We start from the raw sequence: 27,115 nt of genomic DNA on the forward strand, positions 1-27,115 counted from the left end.
AATTAGCATTTTCAGTTCAGATTTTGCTGAAGTAGTTTCTGAGCGCCAGGTGCGTTTGTAGTGCCCCTGTAATGTCAGCAGAATAGAACCCCCCCAAAAGTCACCCCATTTAGGAAAGTACACCCCTCAAAGAACTCATCTTGGGGTGCAGTGAGCGGTTTGACCCCACAGGTATTAGAGGAAAGTATTCAAAATAAGACAGTAAAAATGAAAAACACGAATTTTTCCAATAATATGTTCGTTTAGTTTAAAATTTCTTAATTTCACAAGGAATGGGAGAAAAAAAAAAACTTACCCCAAAATCTGTAACGCAGCTTCTTCTGAGTAAAACGGTACCCCATATGTGGGCATAAACCACTGTATGGGCACACAGCAGGGCTCAGAAGGAAGGGAGCGCCAATTTGCTGGAGCAAAACCGCAGCTAGTAATAGTTATTAGAATAGCGCAGTTACTAAAATACAATAAAAAATGAGATTACAGGTAATGTGGGGTGGTCACGGGCAACCTGGGGTGGTCACGGGCAACCTGGTGTGGTCACGGGCAACCTGGGGTGGTTATAGGTAATCTGGGATGGGTACCTGTAATTTGGGGTCGTTACGGGCTATCTGGAGAGGGTCACTGGCAACGTGGGGTGGTTACGGATAAACTGAAGTGCTTATAGGTAATCTGGGATGGGTACCTGTAATTTGGGGTTGTTACAAGCAATCTGTAGAGGGTCACTGGCAATTTGGGGTGGTCAGAGGCAACGTGCGGTGGCCGGAGGCAATCTGGGGGGAATTACGTGTGAATGGGGCAACCTGGGGGGGTTACAGACAATCTGCGGTGGTTACGGGCAACATGGGGTGGTTACAGACAATCTGGGGTGGTTACGGATAAACTGAAGTGCTTATAGGTAATCAGGGGTGGGTACATGTAATTTTGGGTGGTTACGGCAATCTGGAGGGGGTCACTGGAAACGTGTGTGAGTTAGAGGCAACGTGCGGTGGTCAGAGGCAACGTGCAATCTGGGGGGTTACGGGCAATCGAGGCTGATTACGGACCATCTGGAGGGGGTCACTGGCAATTCGGGGTGGTTACGGTCAACATGTGGTGGTTACGGGCAACGTGCTGTGATTATGGGCAATCTGGCATGATTACGGGCGACCTGGGGCAGATACGGGCAACCTGCGGTGGTTACGGGTAATCGGGGGTGGGGGGGGTGGGGGGGGTAGGGGTAATTTGGGAGTAAACTGCAATTATTACTATGATAAAAAGTGTGTTTTATTTTTTTGTATGTTTGTCACTTTTTGTACTTTATACATTCATTTTCACTATATTACTATGATTACTGTGATATTTTCTATCACAGTAATCATAGTTCAGTGACAGAGACCAAATTGGGGCAACACACTGACACTTTTTATCCCGTCACCAATGATTTATGGTGACAGGGGATAAAAAGTGCTTCTTTGCACTGGGAACAGGCGATCAGCGGTATATAGTATATACCGCCGATCGCCTGCTCCGGAACCACACTGGGGGGGGTCCCCGATCACTGCCCCATGCTCTCCGCTACCTCCGGTGGCGGAGAGCATGGGGCTTTGATCATATATTCATTTCCATCCCTGCGAACAAACATAGTTTGTTCGCAGGGACGGGGGCGGCCATCTTGGATCTGATGGCCGCCCGGGGAGGGGAGCGGGTTAGTGATCACCCACTAGGGGGGCTGATCTGGGGGCTGATCTGGGGTCTGATTTATTCATTTTCATCTCCCCCCACGGTGGGGGGAGATGAAAACTGTCGGCGGCGCCGGTAATACCCGTTACCGGCGGATCGTCGCTTTAACGGTAATAGGGGCGATCCGCCTGTATCGGGGGACTGGGGAAGGGGGCCGGGGGACATAGAAGAAGTGGCGGCGGGAGGAGGCAACGTTCTGCAGCCTCCCCCCGCCGCCCGATCGGTGGGAGGACACAAATCTCCCCATAGACGCTGCGGTCGCATTGACCGCTGCGTTTATGGGGTTAACTGCCCGTGGGGATCGCGGCTCCCCTCCGGGCAGAGGCAGCGGGAGGATGCTGTGTGACATAGCCTCCTCCTGCTGCCCGATCACAGTTAGGGACAGCGGGGGGAGGCAGGGAAGCCATGATGTTTGGGAAACGTCATGTTGCGGGAACTACTTGTTTTACATGACGTTCCTCAAACGTCATTTTGCGGCAAGGGGTTAAGAAGAAGCAGGATTTCTCTGTCCATTATGGTCTATGGGGGAGGGGCTGAAGGCGTGAGTGAGCACAGAGAGGAGAAAAGGAAGCCCTACAAAACACTACATCCTGCAATCTTCTCTCGTCAAGCTTCCAGACCAGCACTGACCTTTCTGACCTCTGAGCAGAGCTATTTGTCTTCTCTTTCTGCTCACTCATCCCCCTTGGCCCCTCCCCTCTCCATAAGTTATAATGGACTCAGCGAACCTGTCTTCACTTTGATCCTCTGTAATGAAAACGGCTTTTTGAGTACACAAACAGCCTTTTCTGTCTAATGAAATCTCTTAGTTTCTAAAAAATAGCTTGTACTATTTCAGCAAAAAAAAATAAACAAAAAAATTTAAAATGACAGTTACACTTTAACCCCTAGACGACCCAGGGCGTATAGTTACGCCATGGAAGTCTGTCCCCAGACGACCTAGGGCGTAACTGTACGCCCTGGGTGTTTCTCCCGCTATGAAGCGTGCTCCGGAGCGGAGCGCGCTTCATAGCAGGTGGGGGCCGGCTGCAATCAGCAGCCAGGACCTCACCGGTAATGACACGCTGCAGCAATCGCGCTGCCGCGTGTCAGTAACTCCTTAAACGCCGCGACCGCGGCGTTTAAGTGTAAGTGACAGTGGGAGTCCCCTTTCACTTACCGATCGGGACCCCCGCAGTGTGACTGCGGGGGTCCCGATCGGTAAAACGGACTGCCGGAGGTCTCTCACCTGCCTCCGTGTGGTCCGATCGGCGCTCTGGTCACTGAGCCTGCACAGGCAGGCTCAATGAGCAGATCGCCGATAACACTGATCAATGCTATGCCTATGGCATAGCATTCATCAGTGTAGAAATCAAACTAATCTATGTAAAAGTCCCCCAAAGGGACTTCAAATGTGTAAAAAAAAAAAGTTAAAAACACTAACACACTACCCCAAAACCCCTCCCCCAATAAAAGTTTAAATCACCCCCCTTTCCCATTATATAAATAAAACATATAAAAATAAATAAATAGATAAACATATAATATACCGTAGCGTGCGTAATTGTCCAGTCTATTAAAATATAACAAGCGTCATTGCGAACGGTAAACGGCGTACACGAAAAGAGGGAAAAAAGTGCGCGGATTACCGATTTTATGTTACATTATATATATAAAAAAATTAATAAAAAGTGATCAAAACGTCCGATCTTCACAAATATGGTATTAATAAAAACTAGAGATCATGGCGGAAAAAATGACACCCCATACAGCCCCGTAGGTGAAAAAATAAAACCGCTATAAGCGTCACAATAGTCCCATTTTATTTATAATTAATTGCCAAAAAAAAGGATTTCATTTAAAAAAAATATATAACATTAGAGAATCTGCGTAAACCTGCATATGGTTGTGTTCGTACTGACCTATAGAGTAATGGTATCATGTCGCTTTTACCATATAGTGCATTACGTAGACACAGGAACCCCCCAAACGTTACCATATTGCATTCTTTTTTGCGATTTCACCAATTTATATCTTCATAAATAATATATTTGGAATTCCATCATACATGTTATGGTAAAATGAAAGACGCCATTACACAGTACAACTATTCCTGTAACAAATAAGCCCTTACACAGCCTGTAGATAAAAAACTGAAAGTGCTGGAGCTCTTAGAAGGGGAGGAGGGAAAAACGGAAACACTAAGATCAAAATTTGCGCGGTCCACTGGGTCATTTTGGGCCTGGTCCTCAAAGGGTTAAAGGGTGCATTTTGCTCCATTTATGATATTGCACTTATAAATCTGTTTTTCTAACAGATGCATAAAGTTTTCTCCAACTTTGAGCATTTAGCATTACATTTGCTGCAATATGTACATTATGCATTTCTGATCAAAGGAGAACTCAGGAGTTTAGAAAAAAAACTAAACAAAAAACAGACACATATGGGGCCAGTTAGCTGACTAACACACATTACAAAGTTATATAACTTTGTAATGTCTGTTAATTAAGCATAAAAAGTAAAATGTAGGAGTTCCCCTTTAATTTTCTAGGCACACAAACCTCACCTAGTTCCTCCCTGGAAAAAGTCAAGAATGTAACGTCTTCATTCAAATTTTTGCTGAAATCAATGGAAAGTGTGCTAATTCTTTTCTTGATGTCCATAATTTTCTGAAAAACAAAAAAGAAATCAGCCATGTAAATAATTCTAGAAAGATACCTGTAATGTAATGTATTAATAATGTTTTGGACTTTAACCCCTTAATTTTCTACTTCAGACACCAATCAGGAAACAGCATTAAAAAGATGTTGTCCCCATGACAGACAGACACGCTGTACCTTCATTGATGAATTCTCCAAGGTACTCACATGGATTGGGTCAGTCAGCAGTGGTTACTACGTATTGATAATGTGACAAACAAGAGGAAGAATGCTGTACAGTCTGTGTCACATCATGGACCCCTTTGTAGAGAAAGTAATCTCACCTGTTGTTTCTCTGGGGCCAGGTTTAAGCCATTCCTCTGACCTAATTTCAGGAGTCTCTCCAAGTACCTTTTTGCTTCTGGTTTCAAGAAATGGGGTGGTAACATGGTCTGTAAAAATGCAGATTTCTGTTATATGTATACAATTAGTTGCTGTTTAAAGTCAACAATCGCCTCCCTACTAATATTTTAGGTAAGCAATGATTCCTCCCCATATTATTCATGATTTTTCTAGTTTAATGACAGCTATGTAATGTAGCACACTGGGCGGGGAGCTTCAGGCCTTATAGCACAGATGTTCAGATATTCATCTGGTGGAATGCCAGGAATTCTTGCATTTGTTAGTTGAATATGTTTATTAAACTTTCTTCCTTTTTTCTATCCTCATCCTTTGATCACTCATGTGATGCATTGCACTACCATTGTAGTGCAATGTATTATATGCTGGTCAGCATGATGTGTAGAGGCATATACATAGAAGGTCCCAGCTGCAATGAAAATTCATTGGCATTCAATGACATATACCCCATCGGCAATCCAAGGATATAAAGACCTATAGATTATACGTCCTGACCCTGACCACGGCCATGTAATAAGTTAAACTGCCAGGATGAGAGGTTTCTCAGGTCCTGGCATTTAGTGCAGGAGCCTGGCTGTCATACAGACCCATGTACCCCAACAAAATATTGCCATTAATTGTCAATTTTAGGCTATGTTCACACATTGTCTTTTTATGCAAAAAAAAAGCCATTATTTTACCATTAAGGCCATTAAGGCTGGGTTCACACTACGTATATTTCAGTCAGTATTGTGGTCCTCATATTGCAACCAAAACCAGGAGTGGATTAAAAACACAGAAAGGCTCTGTTCACACAATGTTGTAATTGAGTGGATGGCCGCCATATAACGGTAAATAACTGCCATTATTTCAATATAACAGCCGTTGTTTTAAAATAACAGCAAATATTTGCCATTAAATGGCGGCCATCCACTCTATTTCAACATTGTGTGAACAGATCCTTTCTGTGTTTTCAATCCACTCCTGGTTTTGGTTGCAATATGAGGACCACAATACTGACTGATATATACTTAGTGTGAACCCAGCCTCATAATGTATATGATTATTGTTTACGGCTGTCATTATCAAACAGACGTCATTTTGCCTAAAAAGACGTTGTGTAAAAATAGCTTTAAAGCAACTTGAGCAAGATGTGAACATTGGATTAGGCTGTGTAACATGATCATACTGTACATATGCAGACTAGTAGAGTCCCCCTTACTGACTGCTGGAAAAAAAAACACAAAAGGGGGCTCACTAAGGGAATAAGATAATACAGGGGACTCCCTTTACCACATATCAGTCACCTCATGGAGATATATGGAAAATGCAGTTTGGCATTTGCATTTAACATTTCACTATTAGGGTGGGGACTTCAGTTCTTACACAATGATATAATAAAAACTAGAGCTGTAATCCTGTAATGACTGGTTAAATGAATAACATGTTCAATCGTGTACTCTAACACGGAAAGTACACCAAATATGTGCCAGTCTGGCCCATTTTTTTCCTATATATGTAAATGTATACAATGGATATAAAGTCTACATATCCTTTTAAGAGGTCAGGTTTTTGTCATGAAAAACAAAAATTAAAAAATGGCCCATTAGAATAATTTCAGAACTTTTCCACGTTGAGGCTATGTTCCCACACATTATTTTTGCTCAGTATTTTGCAACCAAAACCAGGAGTGGATTGAAAACACAGAAAGGGTAGGTGCACTACGGATTCTGCACGGATAACCCGCCACAGGCTCCACCTCTTGCATCTCCATTCTATGCACAGGTGGATTCCACCATCCGCCCAAATAATTGACAAGTCAATAGTTCGGGCGGATGACGGAATCCACCTGTGCATAGAATGGAGTCTATGGCACGGGGGGAGATGCGGACAGGCAAGCGGCGGAATCCGCACAGATTTTGAAGTGTGCACATACCCAAAGGCTATGTTCACACAGTGTGAAAATTTAGTGGATGGCCGCCATTTAACGGCAAATAATAGCAGTTGTTTTAAAATAACAGCAAATATTTGCCATTAAATGACGGCCACCCACTAAATTTCCACACTGTGTGAACATAGCCTGTGTTTTCAATAAAAAAAAATAAATAAAAAAAAAATAAAAATACTGTGTGGGAACACAGCCTTAGGCTAGGCTCACACACACGCACAGTAAAAAGCTTAATACAGCTGTAAATTTGAGTGGAAATTAAATATGTGGACAGCTTTAAAATAAAATAAAAAAAGACTAAATTTACAAAAGCAGGTGGTAGATAATTTCCACGTTCATTATTTGTATGGACATAATCAATTACTGGCGTTATTTTATGCGGTGTACACAGTTTCCCAATTTCCCATTGACTTCAATGGAGCGCATTATTGTATTAAAAACACAGCCTTATTTTACCTTTATTTTATGGTTTGTGAGCATAGCCTTTGTATCACTGATTCTGTACAGTTATAATTGCATATCAGAACGATGCAGACGAGTGAACCAGACAATGGTTTGAAAAAAAATGTACCACGACACAGGGATGTAAACTCCAAGGCCAACAAGGTAGTATGTTTTGTTATTTTTAACCCCTTCAGGACCAGGCTAATTTTCATTTTTGCGTTTTCGTTTTTTCCTCCTTGTGCTTAAAAGGCCATAGCACTTGAATTTTTACACCTACAGACCCACATGAGCCCTTATTTTTTTGCGTCACTAATTGTACTTTGCAATGACAGGCTGAACTTTTGCATAAAATATGCTGCGAAGCCAGAAAAAAATTATATGCGCTATGAAAATTATATGCGCTCCAGAAATTTTTCTGGATTTGATGCGACCAAAAATTCGCAATTTTGCACTTTGGGATATTTTTGCGCTAACACCGTTTACCGTGCGAGATCAGGAATGTGACTAATTAATAGTTCAGGCGGTTACGTACGCGGCGATAGCAAACATGTTTATTTTTATTTATAACCTGGGAAAAGTGGGGTGATTCTGACTTTTATTAGGGGAGGGGGCTTTTTATTGACAACAACACTTTATTTTTATTTTTTTACACGTATACTAGAAGCCCCCCTGGGGGACTTCTAGTATATACACTTTGATCTCTCATTGAGATCTATGCTGTATAGTTATACAGCAAAGATCAATGAGATAGTCACTCGTTTGCGTTCGGCTGCTGCAGCCGAAAACAAACGAGTGCCGAGCCGGGGACGGCGCCATCTTGGAGCGGTCCCTGGCCGGCTTCAGCAACGGAGATCGCTCCTCCGGGACAACGTCCCGGAGGCGCGATCTCACCCATTAGACACCAGGGAAACGCTGGATCCGGTAATCGGATGCAGCTGTCATCTTTGACAGCTGCATCTGATTACCTTATTAGCGAGCACGGCGATCGGACCATGCAGTGCCCGATAATAGCCGCGGCCCCAGGCTACATGAGGCACCCGGGACCGCGGCGGTTCAGAGCGGGGTTCGCCGCGCGTTCCCGCTCTGAACGCCCGCACCCGTGCGAGGACGTACAGTTACGTCCTTGTGCGGGAAAGGGTTAAGTAATCTACATGGTACATTCGCTTTAAAGTGTCACTGTCAATATACCTTTTTAAATCTAACTCAACAGGTGGTGTGAAATAAAGTAACTTTGCAATTTACATTCTTACATACTTACTAATGGTGTGTTTATACAGAGAGATTTTTGACACATTTTTGAAGCCAAAGCTGGGAATGGATTTTAAAAGAGGAGAAGTCTCAGTCTTTACTTTATGAACTGTTCCATGTTGATGGCTTTGGCTTTGGCTTAAAAAAAATCTGGTAGATAAATCTCTGCGACCCTGCTTGGGATTCAGCTTCCAGGTGTCAGTCAAGCAGACAGGGAGAGAAACATTCCAGCTACAGCTATTCAGAAGCTCAGGAAAGCAGTTTGGAAAATGAATTGCAGCTAACAAGATTCACTTTGAAACCAAGCTAAAACTTACCAGAAATCCAGGTCCAGCTTTTTAGTCTAAGAGACTAAACACATGGGGGGAGATTTATCAAAGGGTGTAAAATTTAGACTGGTGCAAACTTGCCACAGCAACCAATCACAGCTCCTCTTTTCTTTCACCAGAGCTGGAAACTGAGCTGTGATTGGTTGCTGTGGGCAGTTTGCACCAGTCTAAATTTTACACCCTTTGATAAATCTCCCCCATGAAGTCATGGACAGTACAAAAAGTCACGGCTCAATGTGTCTATCAATCAAATGACTGCCTTCTATGTGAGCGCTCAGATGAGCTGACTTCCTGCATTTGATCTCTTTCCAACCAGAAAAAAAAAAAAAAAAAAAGGTTGCCTTCAGGAGACTGAACCTGGATACTGTAAGTATAGCGAGTTTTAAAGCATAACCAAAAAGAATAATTAATAAATGTTAATTGCAAACATTTATATCAAATCTACTATTGGTTTAGATTTGGAAAAAGTTATAATGACAGTGATGCTTAAAAATCTCTGACATCTGCTGTGCACAGCACCCTTTTCAGGTCAACCCACAGATTTTCGATTGATTTTGGGTCTGGGCTCTGTTCAGCTAAGTACCTAAGGCAATCATTATACGACTGGTAAGTTTATGTGACATCATAGGATCTAACCTGTAAGTGCTCAAGTCTTCTATATACATCTTCTCTCATACTTTTCTCTACATCAAACTCAGACAAGCTCTTATCAGCCTCTGTACTCGCTGTTCGGACATCCTTGTCAGAAGACACATGCTGAAGGAAATCCAGCATGTTTCTTTCAACTGTGAATAGGAAAAAAAAAAAAACACATGTAATGTAGGGGATGTGAGGACACACAGCAAAAGGACAACAGCAATTGTAAAGATCACAAACATAGAGAATGTGAGCCATAACCTATGGAAACCCACATTAATCCTTTTAGCAAAGATACAATGCTGGAAATTTCCCAGTGTCACAATAGTGTCCAGTGAGCAGTCAGCTGTCTATACAAATGCTGAGCTTGGGCTTTCCTTATTGAAGCTTTGAGATATAAAACCCAGAGTACAGGAACATTCTACTATGCTGATTTCCCCCATTTTAATATGTTCTAGTTGGTATTGTTATATATATTTACACACACAGTACAGAATTAACACATGTGGAATTATATACTTAACAAAAAAAGTGGGAAACAACTGAAAATATATTCCAGGTTCTTCAAAGTAGCCACCTTTTGCTTCGATTCCTGCTTTGCACACTCTTGGCATTCTCTTGATGAAGTTCAAGAGGTAGTTACTGGAAATGGTCTTTGCTTCACAGGTATGCCCTGTCAGGTTTAATAAGTGGGATTTCTTGCCTTATAAATGGGGTTGGGACCAGATGTTGTGTTGTGCAGAAGTCAGGTGGATACACAGCTGATAGATCTACTGAATAGACTGTTAGAATTTGTATTATGGCAAGAAAAAAGCAGCTAAGTAACGAAAAACAAGTGGCCATCATTACTTTAAGAAATGAAGGTCAGTCAGTCCGAAAAATTGGGAAAATTTTGAAAGTGTCCCCAAGTGCAGTTGCAAAAACCATCAAGAGTTACAAAGAAACTGGCTGACATGAGGACCGCCCCAGGAGAGGCCGACCAAGAGTCACCTCCGCTGCGGAGGAGAAGTTCATCCGAGTCACCAGCAGCTCAGATTAAAGACCAGGTCAATGGCACACAGAGTTCTAGCAGCGGACACATCTCTACAATAACTGGTAAGAAGAGACTGTGTGCAGCAGCCTTCATGGTAAAATAGCTGCAAGGAAACCACTGCTAAGGTCGGCAACAAGCAGAAGAGACTTGTTTGGGCTAAAGAATACACGGAATGGACATTAGACCAGTGAAAATCTTTGTTTTGGTCCAATGAGTCCAAATTTGAGATCTTTGGTTCCAACCACTGTGTCTTTGTGCAACGCAGAAAAGGTGATCGGATGGACTCTATATGCCTTGTTCCCACCGTGAAGCATGGAGGAGGAGGTTTGATGGTGTGGGGGTGCTTTACTGGTGTCGCTGATTGGGATTTATTTAAAATTGAAGGCATACTGAACCAGCATGGCTACCACAGCATCTTGCAGCAGTATGCTATTCCATCCAGTTTGTGTTTAGTTGGACCATCATTTGGACCTCCAGGCTGTGTAAGTGCTACATGACCAAGAAGGAGAGTGATGGGGTGCTACAAGTTTGTTTGGGGTGAGCTGGATTGCAGAGTGAAGGCAAAAGGGCCAACAAATGCTAAGCATCTCTGGGAACTCCTTCAAGACTGTTGGAGGACCATTTCAGGTGACTACCGCTTGAAGCAAGAGAATGCCAAGAGTGCAAAGCAGTAATCAAAGAAAAAAGGTGGCTACTTTGAAGAACCTAGAATATAAGACATTTTTAGTTGTTTCACATTTTTTTGTTAAGTATATAATTCCACATGTGTTAATTCATAGTTTTGATGCCTTCAGTGTGAATCTACAACTTTCAGAGAGATGAAAATACAAAAAACTCTTTGAATGAGAAGGTGTGTCCAAACTTTTGGTCTGTACTGTGTGTGTGCATAAATATATATATATATATATATATATATATATATATATATATATATATATATAATCACACACACACACACACGTAAGAGGGGTTAATTACATGTATATTCTTGAAGGAAGAGAAAGAGATAACTAGTAAAAACAGAACACACAGGTTCATCTGAACAAAAAAAAGAGTACAAGTTTTAACGCCATCCATTTTATATAATTTGTTAATTTTAAAAAAAAATCTCTAAGTGAAGTGAATTAGAAGGTAAAAGAGGAAAGGAAAAGTGATGGAAAATTATCGAGATTAAAAACTACACAGTGCCACAGCAGACGCTTTGCAACATAACCGCAGAATGGGCCTTAAGACCTTATTCCACGGAACGATTATCGGCCGTTACGACTGATAATCGTCCCGTGGAATTGACAGCAATGATCATCGTTCATGTCGGCTGATCGTTGCAGTCGTTTGTCTTTCAACGCGTTGAAAAACAAACGACTGATACAGCAACGATCTGCTGCCGTCGCTCCGTGGAGTAGGAGCGTCGGCAGCAGACGCTGCTGTATCCTATGGGCTGCCCGGACGATCAGTGATCACCCGGGCAGATCCCCCCCCCCCGCAGCTCCCCGCGCCCCCTCCCCCCCCAGACCCGCTCGCTGCCGCCACGTGTAATAGCGTAACCCAAATAGGACCACTATTAACCAATATCCATACACATCAGAACAATATACATAACCTACAACTAAGAAATGCTGGACATTTTCCTAATTGATCAATAAATACCATTCACCCAACGATGCGTTTCGCTGTACAAGCTTTATCAAGGGTCAAAAGCTTGATAAAGCTTGTACAGCGAAACGCAGCGTTGGGTGAGTGGTATTACCAGGCAGAATATTTCTGCACCCAGAGGTCTAAGTATATTCTTTTTGACTACACAGAATTTTCTTCAGTTATACACTGTGTATTTGATATTGCACCTCAGTTTGCACTTTAGTCTACACTTGCAGCATTATACACATAGTTCTACTCTAGCACTTTCTGAGTATACGATATCCATTTTATCTGCCTTGTAAACAATCTGATGTATGAGTTGTATGATTTTGTGCTCCCTTTTTAATACGTTTTTAAAATAAATTTTCTGTATGTAATAATAAAGTATTTATTGATAAATTTTGAAAATTGTCCAGCATTTCTTGGTTGTAGGTTATGCACGTGTAATAGCGGCAGCAGCGAGCAGGGAACAAGGAGCAAACGGGCACTATTATCAGTCAGATCGACACCTGCACTGCACAACGAATGTGGCCAGAAGTCCACTTAACCCCTTTAGCTTGAAGTCAGTAAGCCAGATTTCTGTCTTTCCACACTCTGATTCCAATACTAATACCATAGGAGGATATTCCTACCAAACAGGACCCCACTGCTCCACACCAAAGCCAGGAAAGCCCCATTTCCTTTGTGTGGCAGGAATCATGTAATATGATGTAATATGATAGAGGCAGAACATCTGCTATTACAGAAGAATGGCAGCGGTCTGATCCTTGGTAGCAGAAGCAACAAACAATCACGGGTCACAAGAACCCTTTCTTTCATGTAAATTGCACAAAAAGAAGAAAATGGAGCTGCACTCACCGGTAAAATTTCTTCATCTTTATTTATTATCCATCATAAAATCAGGTAACGTTGGACAAGGTGCAGACAGTGTGGCAACAGACACCACGGAGGTTAGGTGACAGGCTGTTTCACGCCCCTTTCCGGCGCTTCTACGGACCACCCTCCTTTCGACGTCATCACGCTGCTTTAAATAGATTAGCTTAGAGTGACATCAATATCATGTGAAAGTAATTAGTGTTAAACAGAAATATATACATATAATTTAAAAACACTGGTCCGCTGCAAATAATGTACACTTTAACATAAAAGGCTTCGATCTACTCGTTTAAGCCTCCGGGGTCCTCTGCCTCCATACGAATAATCCACAGTAGCTCTGTCTTAAGGAGGGTTCGCTGTCTATCTTGCCCTGCTTTGCACTCTTTCTATGCCGGCAAACTTTAATACAGAGTAATCATTGTTGTGGCTCTCCCTCATATGAATGATCAATCTTGTGGCTCCTACACCAGTTTTTAGGGAGTAGATATGTTCCCTGAAGCAAGTACACATTGCTCTGTTAGTTTGGCCAATATAGAAGAGGCCACACGGGCAACAGATGCAATATACCACAAAATTTGTTTTACAACAGATAAAGTCCTTTACAATTATATTTACACCATTTAGACATATATTTGTACCTTTTATCATCGCTGGACACCATTTACAAGAACCACACTTTTCCCGTTAGTTAATTTTTAAGCCATTTATCACTTTTTGACACAAATTTGCTGTGGACCAAGTTATCTTTTAAGTTAGTATTTCTTCTATAAGTTATACAAGGTTTGTTTTCTACCCATTCTCCTAATGTAGAATCCCCCTACAATATACTCCAGTATTTGTTTATTATACTGCGAATTTGAAAGAGAAGGCAAATCTGTTATTTTTCCTTTTCTTTCTGCGATTAGATATTCCCTCCAACAGCGTCCGTCTGTCTTTCATTCTAGCCTTGCTACAAGCTTCATCTAACAATGGCTTAGGATAACCCCTCTGCAACAGGCGTAGAGTAAGATCGTCCGCCTGTCGCAGAAAGGAATCCATACTGCTGTTTATCAGTCGCAGTCTCAAGTATTAGCCGTATGGGACTGCTCTCTTTGTGGATTCAGTGTGGTAGCGATTATAGTGAAGTAAAGTATTCGAAGAGGTATGTTTTCTACACTCACCGGCCACTTTATTAGGTACACCATGCTAGTAACGGGTTTGACCCCCTTTTGCCTCCAGAACTGCCTCAATTCTTCATGGCATAGATACAACAAGGTGCTGGAAGCATTCCTCAGAGATTTTGGTCCATATTGACATGATGGCATCACACAGTTGCCGGCCGCAGATTTGTCGGCTGCACATCCATGATGCAAATCTCCCGTTCCACCACATCCCAAAGATGCTCTATTGGATTGAGATCTGGTGACTGTGGAGGCCATTTGGGTACAGTGAACTCATTGTCATGTTCAAGAAACCAGTCTGAGATGATTCTAGCTTTATGACATGGCGCATTATCCTGCTGAAAGTAGCCATCAGATGTTGGGTACATTGTGGTCATAAAGGGATGGACATGGTCAGCAACAATACTCAGGTAGGCTGTGGCGTTGCAACGATGCTCAATTGGTACCAAGGGGCCCAAAGAGTGCCAAAAAAAATATTCCCCACACCATGACACCACCACCACCAGCCTAAACCGTTGATACAAGGCAGGATGGATCCATGCTTTCATGTTGTTGACGCCAAATTCTGACCCTACCACCAAATGTCGCAGCAGAAATCGAGACTGATCAGACCAGGCAACGTTTTTCCAATCTTCTACTGTCCAATTTCAATGAGCTTGTGCAAATTGTAGCCTCAGTTTCCTGTTCTTAGCTGAAAGGAGTGGCACCCAGTGTGGTCTTCTGCTGCTGTAGCCCATCTGCCTCAAAGAAGATGCTCTTCTGCCTACCTTGGTTGTAACGGTTGGCTATTTGAATCACTGTTGCCTTTCTATCAGCTCGAACCAGTCTGCCCATTCTCCTCTGACCTCTGGCATCAACAAGGCATTTCCGCCCACAGAACTGCCACTCACTGGGTGTTTTTTCTTTTTCGGACCATTCTCTGTAAACCCTAGAGATGGTTGTGCGTGAAAATCCCAGTAGATCAGCAGTTTCTGAAATACTCAGACCAGCCCTTCTGGCACCAACAACCATGCCACGTTCAAAGGCACTCAAATCACCTTTCTTCCCCATACTGATGCTCGGTTTGAACTGCAGGAGATTGTCTTGACCATGTCTACATGCCTAAATGCAGTGAGTTGCCGCCATGTGATTGGCTGATTAGAAATTAAGTGGTAACGTGCAGTTGGACAGGTGTACCTAATAAAGAGGCCGGTGAGTGTATATGCTTCTGTCTCCAGCCCATCATTATTTTTGCAAACTAATACCCCTCAAAATTCTAATTTCATCTCAAATGCAGCCAAAAATAAATTAGCCACACTGCAAGCCACCGGAGTGCCCATGGCAACTCCGAAAAACCTGCAGATACCACACTCCATCAAATTGAAAAGCATTGTTTGATAAAATCAGATCTAGTGCCTCACAGACAAATTGTATATACTCTCTACTTTTGTCTGTTTTCTCCAACAGTAACCGCACATTTTCTATTGCAAGATCCTGGGGAATAAGAGTGTATAACGACTCGACATCAATTGATGCGAGAAAAAAGTCCTCCCCACATGCACAGTCCCCCCCAGTATGCACAGAAATTGATTTGTGCCTTTAACCAAGGAGGGAACAGCTTCTAACAGGGGGCTAGTCAATATAACGGTTTGCAAAAATAACTAGATTTGCATTTCCAGGGAAATACATAGTGCTTGAAAAGAGCGCCCCTTTACCAGTGACTTCCATTTAACTTTAATCCTGGGTGCCGTCCCCTTAAGAGCGACTTGGGTCCCATCCCTTTAAGAGCAACTTGGCTCCCGTCCCTTTAAGAGCGACATGGGTCCCTTTAGGAGCGACCTGGGTCACTTTAAGAGCGACCTGGGTCCCTTCGCTCTTGAAGGGACCCAGGTCACTCTTAACGGAACCCAGGTCGCTCTTAATGGAACCCATTTCGCTCTTAAAGGGACCCAGATCACTCTTAAAGGACCCCGTTGCACTTAAAGGGACCCAAATGGCTTTTTAAAGGGACCCATTTCGCTCTTAAAAGGAACATATTTTGATCTAGAAGGGACCCAGGTCGCTCTTGAAGGGACATATTTCGCTCTTAAAAGGACTCAGGTCGCTCTTAAAAGGGACCCGGGCCGCTCTTAAAGGGACCCAGGTCGCTCTAGCGACATGGGTCTCTTTAACCCCTTAACGACATCGGGCGTACCTATACGCCCCCGCAGGGTGGGCTTTAACGCAAACGGGCGTATAGGTACGCCCGATGTTTCCCCGATCGCTGTGTGTTCACACACAGCGGTCGGGGAAGATGGCCTGCTATAATATATAGCAGGCCATCTCTGCTCGTCGGCACGGGGGGTGATTAACCCCTCCCGTGCCGACGATCGCTGCTATATGCTGATCAATACAGATCAGCATATAGCAGCTGAAAACAGCTTTCCGGGTCATCGGTGACCCGGTGGCCCGGAAAGCAATGGCGATTGGTGCTGTCCGAGATAGCACCAATCGCCATTAGTGTCCCCAACAAAGATGGCGCCGATGCCACCCCCACGATCGCCGTGATAGGCCGGCCAGTACCGGCCGGCCCATCACGGCGATCATACTGTAAAAAACAGTTTTGCCGTGTTCTGCACCCCCCAGCTAGGTAGCTGAGAGGTGCAGAACAGGTGTGTGTGGTGCAGGTGTACCATACTCACCTGATCTGGCCGTCCGGAGCGAAGATCTGCGATCCGCGCCGTCCTCGCATCTTCTTCGCGTCGCTTCCGGGTTCGTTCGTCCAGCGTCGGAAATCTTCGGAAACACTCGGGTCTTCGTTTTCGGCGGGCCTCGGTAATCTCCGGCAATCTTCTCTCTACTGCCCCCTAGCGGCTGATCAGTGAATATCATTCACTGATCAGTTGCTTTGGGTTAAAAAGTTTTTTTGTTTTTTTTTTCCCCCAATTTTTTTTTTTTTTACTTTTTTTGCGCCCTAACGCCGCTGAGTACTGATCAGCATCGCACGTAAGTGCGCCACTGATCAGCAACTCCTCCTTTTTGGCGTAGGAGCGTTTTCCCCCCCTATATCCTACCGCCACTGTCTGCTGATAAGTGCCGCACGTAAGTGCGGCATTTATCAGCAGCTCCTTTCTTGGCGTAGGGATATTATTTTCTTACTGTCAAAAAAACTTTAAAAACACTACACTACATGAAAAGTTTTACAATAAACATTTACATACCCCATATACTAGTCCCCGTATAAAGATGGCCCCCAGGGTGTTTTCGGCGTCGGACGCATATGCTATTATTGCCTCCAACAACGAAACAGCCAGTGAGAATGAATGGTGGGATCCTTCTTTCCTCCATTCATCCTCATCATCATCATCATCATCAAGTGACGTGTCTGGGGGTAGCGTAGCGTACGCTGCCCCCCAGACACGTCTTTTCCGCCAGTACCGTCCCAATAAGAGATCACGGTATGGAGTGAAATTCTACAAACTCTGTGACAGTACCTCAGGGTACACTTACAGATTTAGGGTACGTGCACACTGCGGAATGGCGAAGGATAACCCTTTGTGCATTCCACAGCTGGCACCCGCCGGCGGACTGATGCAGGCGTGCGTCTCCGCCCGTGTCATAGACTCTATTCTATGCACGGGCGGATTCCGTTGTCCGTCCAAAGAATGAACACGTTGCATAGAATGGAGTGTGACACGAGCGGAGACGCGCGCCTGCATCAGTCCGCCGGCGGGTGCCAGCTGCGGAATGCACAAAGGGTTATCCTTAGCCATTCCGCAGTGTACATGTACCATTACAGTGTATGAAGGAAGGGACACCCGAATCCAGCCCCAGATGAACCCACTCCCCCCCTCCCGTCCTCAGAGTTAGTGGGGAGATCGTCCGGGAACTGATCTTCCCACTGCTGGATAAAGGTTACCACCCGTACGGGGATAACTTTTATACCAGCACCCCCTCCTCTGGTCTCTCGCTGCCCGAGCTACTGTAGCTTGCGGCACGATCCGAACATATCAGAAGCAGTAATAAAGCCCTAATATTTAGCAGCCATGGAGCGGATCCAGCGCTTCTGGATATGAAGGACCCCGTATCGCACCAGGGAAACATTTTCCAGGTGACGTCCCCCACACTGGAAAACAGGAGACCCCAGAAGAAGTGCAGAGTGTGGCATAACAAGGGGATCAGGAAGGACACCATTTTCCCGTGTGACACCTGTCCTGATCACCCCGACCTCTGCATACAGGATCGCTTCAAGGCGCACCACACGTCACTGGGGTTCTACATTATCTAAATTCTGTCCCTTATTCCTATTTCAGGGGTCACGTTGATCCAGGGATTATTCTGATCGCCATTATTGAGTCGGGAAGGATTTTTTCCCCTGTGATGAGGCTACTGTCATCTGCCTCACGAGGGTTTTTTGCTTTCCTCTGGATCAACACAGGTTGAATTTGATGGGCACCTGTCATTTTCAACCTTATAAACTAATAATTGGCCTAATACCCCCAAATAAATTAGAATTGTCCCTTTTCCCCAGCTAAATAGGTATGGCCGCCATTCCCATTAGAGGATGCCATGATGCAATTACAAAGCCTCTCTGCGGCCAGGACAGTAGAAACCCCCCACAAGTGACCCCATTCTGGAAACTACACCCCATAAGGAATCTAACAAGGGGGGCAGCGGGGATATGGCCCCCTGGTGACGGCCACATTTGTGGCGTGAAAATAAAAACAATTTATTTTTTATTTTCACGGCACATGTTCCACATATGTGCCCATCACCAGTGGGGTCCATATCCTCACTGCACCCCTTGTTGGATTCCTTATGGGGTGTAGTTTCCATAATGGGGTCACTTGTGGGGTGTTTCTACTGTCCTGGCAGCACATGGGCTTTGTAAATGCGACATGGCCTCCATCTTCCATTCCAGCCTCTAAATGGCGCTCTGTCCCTTTGGTGGCTTGCCCTGTGCCCATATAGCACATTATGTCCACATGTGGGGTATTTTCGTACTCAGGGGAAACTACCCTACACGTTTTGTGTTCACTTTCTTTTTTAACCCCTTGTGGAAAAGGAAAAAAATCAAGGCTAGACCGACATTTAGTGTAAAAAATGTTTAATTTTTACACTAAATCATTGGTCTTGTCTTGATTTTTTCATTTTCACAAGGGGTTAAAAGATAAAAAAACAAACACTAAATGTGTAGCGCAATTTCCCTTGAGTACGGAAATACCCCACATGTGGACATAAAGCGCCATGTGGGTGCAGGGCAAGCCTCCAAAGGGAAGGAGCGCCATTTGGTTTTTGAAGGCTGGATTTGGCCAGAATGGATGATGAACGCCATGTCGCATTTACAGAGCCCTCGTGCTGCCAAAACACTGGAAATCCCCCACAAGTGACCCCATTCTGGAAACTACACCCCTCAAGGAATCTTATCAAGGGGTGCAGTGAGGATATGGACCCCTTGATGACGGCCACATTTGTGCCGAGAAAGTGAAAAAATGAAAATTTTCCCTTTCACGTCACATTGTTCCACATTTGTGCCAGTCACCAGTGGGGTCCATATGCTCACTGCACCCCTTGTTAGATTCCTTGAGGGGTGTAGTTTCCAAAATGGGGTCACTTGTGGGGGGTTTTTAGTGTCTTGGCAGCACGAGGGGTCTGTGAATGCGACGTGGCCCTTGAAATCCATTCCAGTAATCCAGCTTGCAAAGGCCAATTGGCGCTCCTTCCCTTTGGAGGCTCGTCCTGCGCCCGCTTGGCACTTTATGTCCACATGTGGGGTATTTCTGTACTCGGGAGAAACTGCGCTACATGTTTTGTGTTTTTTTTTTCTTTTATCCCCTTGTAAAAATGAAAAATGAAGGCTAGAACAACATTTTAGTGTAAAAAATAGAATTTTTCCTTTTTTACACCACATTGTTCTGAAAATCTGTGAAGCACCTTTGGGGTCCAAATGCTCACCGCACCCCTTGTTACATTCCTTGAGGGGTGTAGTTTTCTAAATGGTGTCCCTTTATGGGTGTTTTTAATGTTTTGGCACCCCAGAGCCTCTGCCAACCTGAAGTGGTACGGCGTTGACATTCACTGGGCGCTCCCTTATATCTGAGGCTTGTGGTTGCGTCAAATAGCGCAATACGGCCACATATGGGGTATTTCTATAAACTGCAGAAACGGGGCAATCAATATTGGGGTGTATTTCTCTGCTAATAGGTTTATCATTATGAAAGATATTGGATTACAATAAAATCTCTGCACAGAAAATAACAATTTTCAAATTTCTTACACACTTAGCTTTTATTTCTGTGACTCCCCTAAAGGGTTAAAAGACTTTCTGGATGTGCTTTTGCAGAGTTTGGGGGGTGCAGTTTCTGAAATGGGGTGCTTTGTGGGGCTTTCTAACATACAGGCCCCTCAAATACACTTTGAACCTGAACAGGTCCCTGAAAATATCTGATTTTGAAATTTTACAGAAAATTTGGAAAATTGCTGCTAATGATTTAAGCTTCCTATTGTCTAAAAAAAAATGAAATATAGTTTAATAAATGCTGCCATCATAAAGTAGACATGTTGCTAATGCTATTTAATATATAATTTATGTGGCATAACCATTTTCTGTATAAGCTGGAAGGTTTCAAAGTTGAAAAAATGCATTTTTTCACAATTTTTCACGTTATTTTGGTGTTTTTCATAAAGATTTGTTATGAGTATCGACTCCATTTTACCAGAAATGTGAAGTACAATATGTCACGAGAAAACAATCTCAGAATCAGCCGGATAGGTGAAAGCATCCCGAAGTTATTAATGACTAAAGTGACACAGGTCATATTCATAAAATTTGTCTCTGTCCTTAAGGCCATTTCAGGCTCTGTCCTTAAGGGGTTAAGAGCGACATGGGTCCCATACCTTTTGGAGTGTCCCGTCCGTTTAAGAGCAACTTGGGTCCCGTCCCTTTAAGAGCGACTTGGATCCCTTTAAGAGCTACATGGGACCCTTTAAGAGCGACTTGGGTCCCGTCCCTTTAAGAGCGACTTGGGTCCCGCCACTTTAAGAGCGCCTTGGGTACCTTTAAGAACGACTTGGGTCCCGCCACTTTAAGAGCGCCTTGGGTACCTTTAAGAACGACTTGGGTCCCTTTAAGAGCGACATGGCTCCCGTCCCTTTGAGACTTGGGTCCCTTTAAGAGCGACTTGCGTTCCTTTAAGGGTGACCTGGGTCCCTTTAAGAGCGATCTGAGTACTTATAATGGTAAAGATCATTGCTCGGTTACCATGACAATCCTACTCATGTCGGGGAGACAAAATCGTTAAGGAACTTCCATATATTACATCTTCTATTGGCCAATAGTGGACATGTGACTGTGGATGGTGTGATACATTGCATGACGAGACCTTAGAGTTCCTATTGGCTGCTATATTTCAGCTATTTGCATATGTGCTGTGATTGGCTGTCAGCAGTTAGAGTGTGGCCATTATTTGCAATAGGCCATTATTTTCTATGGGAAATTTGGGGTCGTTTAACGTAAATTTCTTAAAAACGACAAATCCGATCGAAACGAAAAATAGATAGCACACCACACACCGCCGAGGGCTTCGAAACGCAGTTTGAACGGAGTGTGTGCACAAAGCGGTTCGGGCTGTATTACGCGCAGAAAAATGGCTGGAAGAAGAAGAAGAAGAGGAATACGGATTACAATATAGTGCTTTTCAAGCACTATAATGATGGGCTGGAGACAGAAGGATATAGAAAACCTACCTCTTCGAATACTTTACTTCACTATAATAGCTACCACACTGAATCCACAAAGAGAGCAGTCACATTCGGCCAATACTTGAGACTGCGACGGATAAACAGCAGTATGGATTCCTTTCTGCGACAGGCCGACGATCTTACAGAGGGGTTATCCTAAGCCATTGTTAGATGAAGCTTGTAGCAAGGCTAGAATGAAAGACAGACGGACGCTGTTGGAGGGAGTATCTAATCGCAGAAAGAAAAGGAATAATAACAGATTTGCCTTCTCTTTCAAGTTATCGCCTATGGCCCCACAAATTCGCAGTATAATAAACAAATACTGGAGTATATTGTAGGGGGATTCTACATTAGGAGAATGGGTAGAAAACAAACCTTATATAACTTATGGAAGAAATACTAACTTAAAAGATAACTTGGTCCACAGTAAATTTGTGTCAAAAAGTGATAAATGGCTTAAAAATGAACTAACAGGAAATTATAAGTGTGGTTCTTGTAAATGGTGTCCAGCGATGATAAAAGGTACAAATATATGTCTAAATGGTGTAAATATAGTTGTAAAGGACTTTATCTGTTGTAAAACCAATTTTGTGGTATATTGCATCTGTTGCCCGTGTGGCCGCTTCTATATTGGCCAAACTAACAGAACAATGCGTACTCGCTTCAAGGAACATATCTATTCCCTAAAAACTGGTGTAGGAGCCACAAGATTGATCAGTCATATGAGGAAGAGCCACAACAATGATCACTCTGTATTAAAGTTTGCCGGCATAGAAAGAGTGCAAAGCAAAGCAGGGCAAGATAGACAGCGCTACTGTGGATTATTCGTATGGAGGCAGAGGGCCCCGGAGGCTTAAACGAGAGAGTAGATCGAAGCCTTTTATGTTAAAGTGTACATTATTTGCAGCAGATCAGTGTTTTTAAATTCTATGTATATATGTCTGTTTAACACTAATCACTTTCACATAATATTGACGTCACTCTAAGCTAATCTATTTAAAGCAGCGTGATGACGTTGAAAGGAGGGTGTTCCGTAGAAGCGCCAGAAAGAGGCAAGAAAGCCTGTCACCTAACCTCTGTGGCGTCTGCTGCCGCACTGTCTGCACCTTGTCCAATGTTACCTGATTTTATGATGGATAATAAATAAAGATGAAGAAATTTTACCGGTGAGTGCAGCTGCATTTCCTTCTTTTTGTGCAATTTACTCTGATACTAATATTTGGGAACTACCACCTCAGTCACTGCTGCGATTCCAAACTTCCATGTTTTGCTGGGACTAGTAGTGCCACCATGAATTTCTTTGTTACAGACCTTTCTTTCATGTAACTGTTCAATATCACCTTTCAGTCTATGGTTCCTTTTGTAGAAGAAAGTGAAAAAAATCCTATGGTGAAAGGACAATGTTCACATGGGATTAAAACCCCATGAACACTGACTGTTACTTTGACACATACAGCAATTTCTGCAAATTCTGTCTGGATTTGCTTTTGGAAACTCCACATTTACTATAGTTCATGAATTTGTTGTGGCCACAATCAACACTTTTTTTTTTTATAACCATACAGATTAGGCAAATGTACATAGACTGAAGAAGATACACTGAAGGTACAGCTAGTGTACATCATACACCTCGTCAAAATCTGCAAACTACCCTATTGCTGAAGAGTGGCAGATCTGAAGTTTTTTATCTTTCTTTACAAGAAATACTTACAAAGGATTCAAAAATAAACCTAGCCTAAAAGTGCAGCCAGAGCTCTCTATGCAAATGTCATGGCTTCCAAATTGTAGTGGGCTACAACCTTGATTTCCGGTATCCCGCCCCCTCCAAATGAGACTATGAAAATCACATGGCTTGTAGCCAAAACCAAGATTGTAAATTTGTTGTCATATATGCAGGTTATAGCCATGTTCCCACACAGTATTTTGGTATTTTTCAACCAAAAGCAGGAGTGGACACAGAAAGGCTATATTAACAGGCTGTTGAAATATTTACCGCTATTTACCGGCAAATATCGGCCATTATTTCAGCAGTGTGTGAACATGGCCTAAAAATATAAGGCTCTTTTTACTCGGCTTGCTAGATATCTCCTGGTGCATACAGTAAAGTGACAATGTCAGAGGCATATCAGGAAGTCCCCTGAAAAACAAAAACATGGTGTAAAGAGAGCCTAAACAATCAATGTGTATATAGAGCTGCAGTCCTGTGTCCCCTCCTCCTCTACCACCCCCCCCCCCCCCCCCCCACCGGACAGACAGTCAGCAGGTTTGGCCTAAAATACTATCTCTACGCTAATGACACCCAGCTATACACCTCTTCCCGTGACATGACCCCTGCAACATACCAGTGACTTTCTATTCGCTTTCTCTAATATTTTGACCCTTCTACATCTCATACTCAGTCTCTCCAAAACAGAATTGCTTGTATTCTCTCCCTCTAACCAACCTAAACCTGACATCTCACTCTCAGTCTGTGGTACTAGCATAACCCCTGTGCATCAAGCTTAATATCTTAGACTGTGAATTTTACTCCCTATATTCAAGCACTTGCACGCTCCTGTCACCTACACCTCAAAAATATCTCCAGAATCCGCTCATTTCTCACCATTGATACAGCTCAGACTCTTAGGGTACTATTACACGGAACGATAATTGGCAGAATCGGCCCGATTTGGCCGATTATCGCTTCATGTAATAAAGACAACGATCATCCGATGATCATTGTCATTGGCTGATTGTCCATATAGGTTAGAACCTATAATTGTCGGGCACCGACCGCGGATAGCTACGTGTAATAGCAGTGCACGGCTGGCGACTGCCGATATTCATTACCTATCCACGCTCCGGGGCTGCTCCTGCGGTCCGCTTCTCCCCGGGTCCCATGCGCTCTAGCTTCAGAGTATCCTTTCAGCTGACAAGCTAGAATGCGCGGGACCCGGGGAGAAGCGGACAGCAGGAGCAGCTCTGGAACGTCGATAGGTAAAGTATATAGTTAAAGCAAGGGCTGCAAGGACATCGGTAACAATGTCCTTGTAGCCCTTGTTAAACTACTATCGGGCCGTGTAATAGGCCCAGTAAACGAGCGACAATCTAGCAGATCAGCGCTCGTTTACAGGTATTATCGGGCCCCCCCATCAGCTCGTGTAATACCACCCTTACTGTTGCCCTCATCCATTTTTGTCTTCACTACTGTAACTTCCTACTAAGCGGCCTTCCTGTCTCTAAACTCTCCCCTCTCCAGTCTATCCTGAAAGGAGCAGCCAGATTCATCTTCATCTCCAGCTACTCGCTGCACTGGTTGCCCATTAAATCCAGAATTCAGTTTAAACTCCTCACCCATAGAGCTCTCCACAACTCTGCCCCTCCATACAGCTCTTCCCTTATCTCCACCTAGAATCCTACCCATGCTCTTTGTTCTGCTAATGATCTTACACTAACATCTTCCATAATCAGAACCTCACATTCCCCCCTCCAAGACTTCTCTCGTGCTGCACCAGGTCTCTGGAATGCTCTACCCAAAGACCTCAGACTCATTCCCAACTCTCACAGTTGCAAGCATGCCCTAAAGACTCATCTCTTCAGGCACGCTTATAATATTCTATAAACTTGACTCCCCTTCGACTGTCCACTTGCCTTTTACTCTTTATCTCCAGTTCTATGGACTTTGTACCCTGTAATGGCTCACTCAACACTTCTAGGCACCTTCCAGTTTTATATACAATGGCTGGACCATCTGCAAACAAAGCACTTACTGCCTGTTGTGTCACCCCCAGTCCTCCTACTCTGTATGCTCTTGCGAACAGGTCCCTCACGCCTTTTGTATTTTTATTTGACAGTCAGGCTGTATCTGCAACATAAATAGACATTTCAACTCCACGACTCTACAAGTTTCTGCACTATTTTTTTCTCACTTTGTCATAAAATGCACCCCCCCATGTGCTTTAATAGATTAATACATAGGCCAAAGAGTAAAAATGATGCGTAAACACCTAGAACAGATGTGTCAAACTCAGGCCCTCCAGCTGTTACAAAACTACAATTCCCATCATGCTGTCCAGGCAGCTGAGTTTGACACCCCTGACCTAGAAGGATATCTATGGACATATTATTTGTGTCCATGTGTGAAACTACTAAACCAGCTGTATATACAGCACATTTCTTCTACCAGCCAAATTACATGTGCATTTCTGTTTCCCTATTTCCCTTTACTACTGTTACAATAAGCTACACAATAAAAACGAGGCACTATATATGGGGTTATCCAGCTTTTATCTATCCCTATCACTTTCAGATCAACAGGGGTCCAACTGTGATCAGGAAGGTAAAGAGATTGCATTGCCATGTGAGCGCTACAGCTACTTCAATGCTTTACATCACGCTTGCAATCACTTTACTATTTGAGTTGATGGGGTATGATGTGAATAGGAAAACGCTGTAAGACCTAGCACTGCCACTACAGATAGTAAATTAACTGCAGGCATGAAAAGACCTGCAGCTGATGTAAACAAAGAGCACTACAGCCTTTTCAATCTGCCAAACAGAGGGGTGCCCGGATCTAAGGATAAGCCATCATTTCATAGCCTCTTTATAAACAGTCCAGAAGCAGGACCTCCTTCTACTTTCTTCATATTATAGATTCCAAGGCCTTTTTATTCCACACAGCAGCCTTGCTCTAGATCAGGGATGGGGATCCTTCTGGCGTCCAGCTGCAAGACTACAACTCCCATCATGCCTGGTGTTCTGCAACAGCTGGAGGGCTGAAGGTTCCCCATCCCTGATCCAGATTCTCCAGGTGGCTATCTGCTTAGCAATGTAGAGAAGTCCAACAAATGGCACTCAAACTATGAAACCCAAAGAGCCTCAGAGCTGACATACTCTGCCAGATCCCAGAAGCCTACCTGCGTACTGTACTTCCACATCTGCTAGCGCCTTCAGAGTGTTTTCATAGGTGACACAGCTGGTTTGGAGGCTGCCCACCGCATCGTACACACACTTGGTCTTCTCAATAAGCTTGGCGGCCATGGAGCGGATCTGGTCCGGAGTAAGGTCCCATCGCAGGCGGTTCTCTCCATTCTGAGGAGGCAGCTCCATCATGTGACCTGGAGGGTGAGGAGGGTAGACAGGAGGATTAGTGATAGGACACAGGCTTATACTGGCACTCCCATCCTATAGAAGCAGCTACAGCCTGGGAGATCTATCCATGTCCCTTCTGGCCTATCCGCACAGAAGTGACCAGACTCACTGGGATCCTGGGCACCAGACACACAGACAGGTGAGAGAAGAACAAATGAATGAGGCACAATGAAGAAACTCCACCTATACCCCAGAGGTGCCCCTCCCATGCTGACCCCTAGTGGCAGGCACTTCTCCTGCCGGTA

General features: G+C 43.9%; 1 protein-coding gene across 3 annotated transcripts in view; it reads right to left on the reverse strand.

Annotated features, from left to right (window-relative positions):
- The window catches only part of THOP1 (thimet oligopeptidase 1), a 50,759-nt gene that overhangs the window by 23,403 nt on the left and 241 nt on the right, over positions 1-27,115 (reverse strand). Inside the window, exons 1-5 of one of the 3 annotated variants that reach the window (XM_069962469.1) lie at positions 27,086-27,106; positions 26,636-26,836; positions 9,339-9,487; positions 4,679-4,786; positions 4,262-4,364 (exon numbers count right to left, since the gene is read on the reverse strand). In XM_069962469.1, the coding sequence (XP_069818570.1) occupies positions 4,262-4,364; positions 4,679-4,786; positions 9,339-9,487; positions 26,636-26,831 (556 nt within the window). In that variant the 5' untranslated portion in view covers positions 26,832-26,836; positions 27,086-27,106. Of the gene's footprint in view, positions 1-4,261; positions 4,365-4,678; positions 4,787-9,338; positions 9,488-26,635; positions 26,837-26,979; positions 27,043-27,085; positions 27,107-27,115 lie in introns of those variants that run through there. The other 2 variants (XM_069962468.1, XM_069962467.1) reach the window with 2 other exon arrangements.

The sequence above is a fragment of the Dendropsophus ebraccatus genome, chromosome 3 (assembly GCF_027789765.1).
Source record: "Dendropsophus ebraccatus isolate aDenEbr1 chromosome 3, aDenEbr1.pat, whole genome shotgun sequence".
Taxonomy (NCBI): domain Eukaryota; kingdom Metazoa; phylum Chordata; class Amphibia; order Anura; family Hylidae; genus Dendropsophus; species Dendropsophus ebraccatus.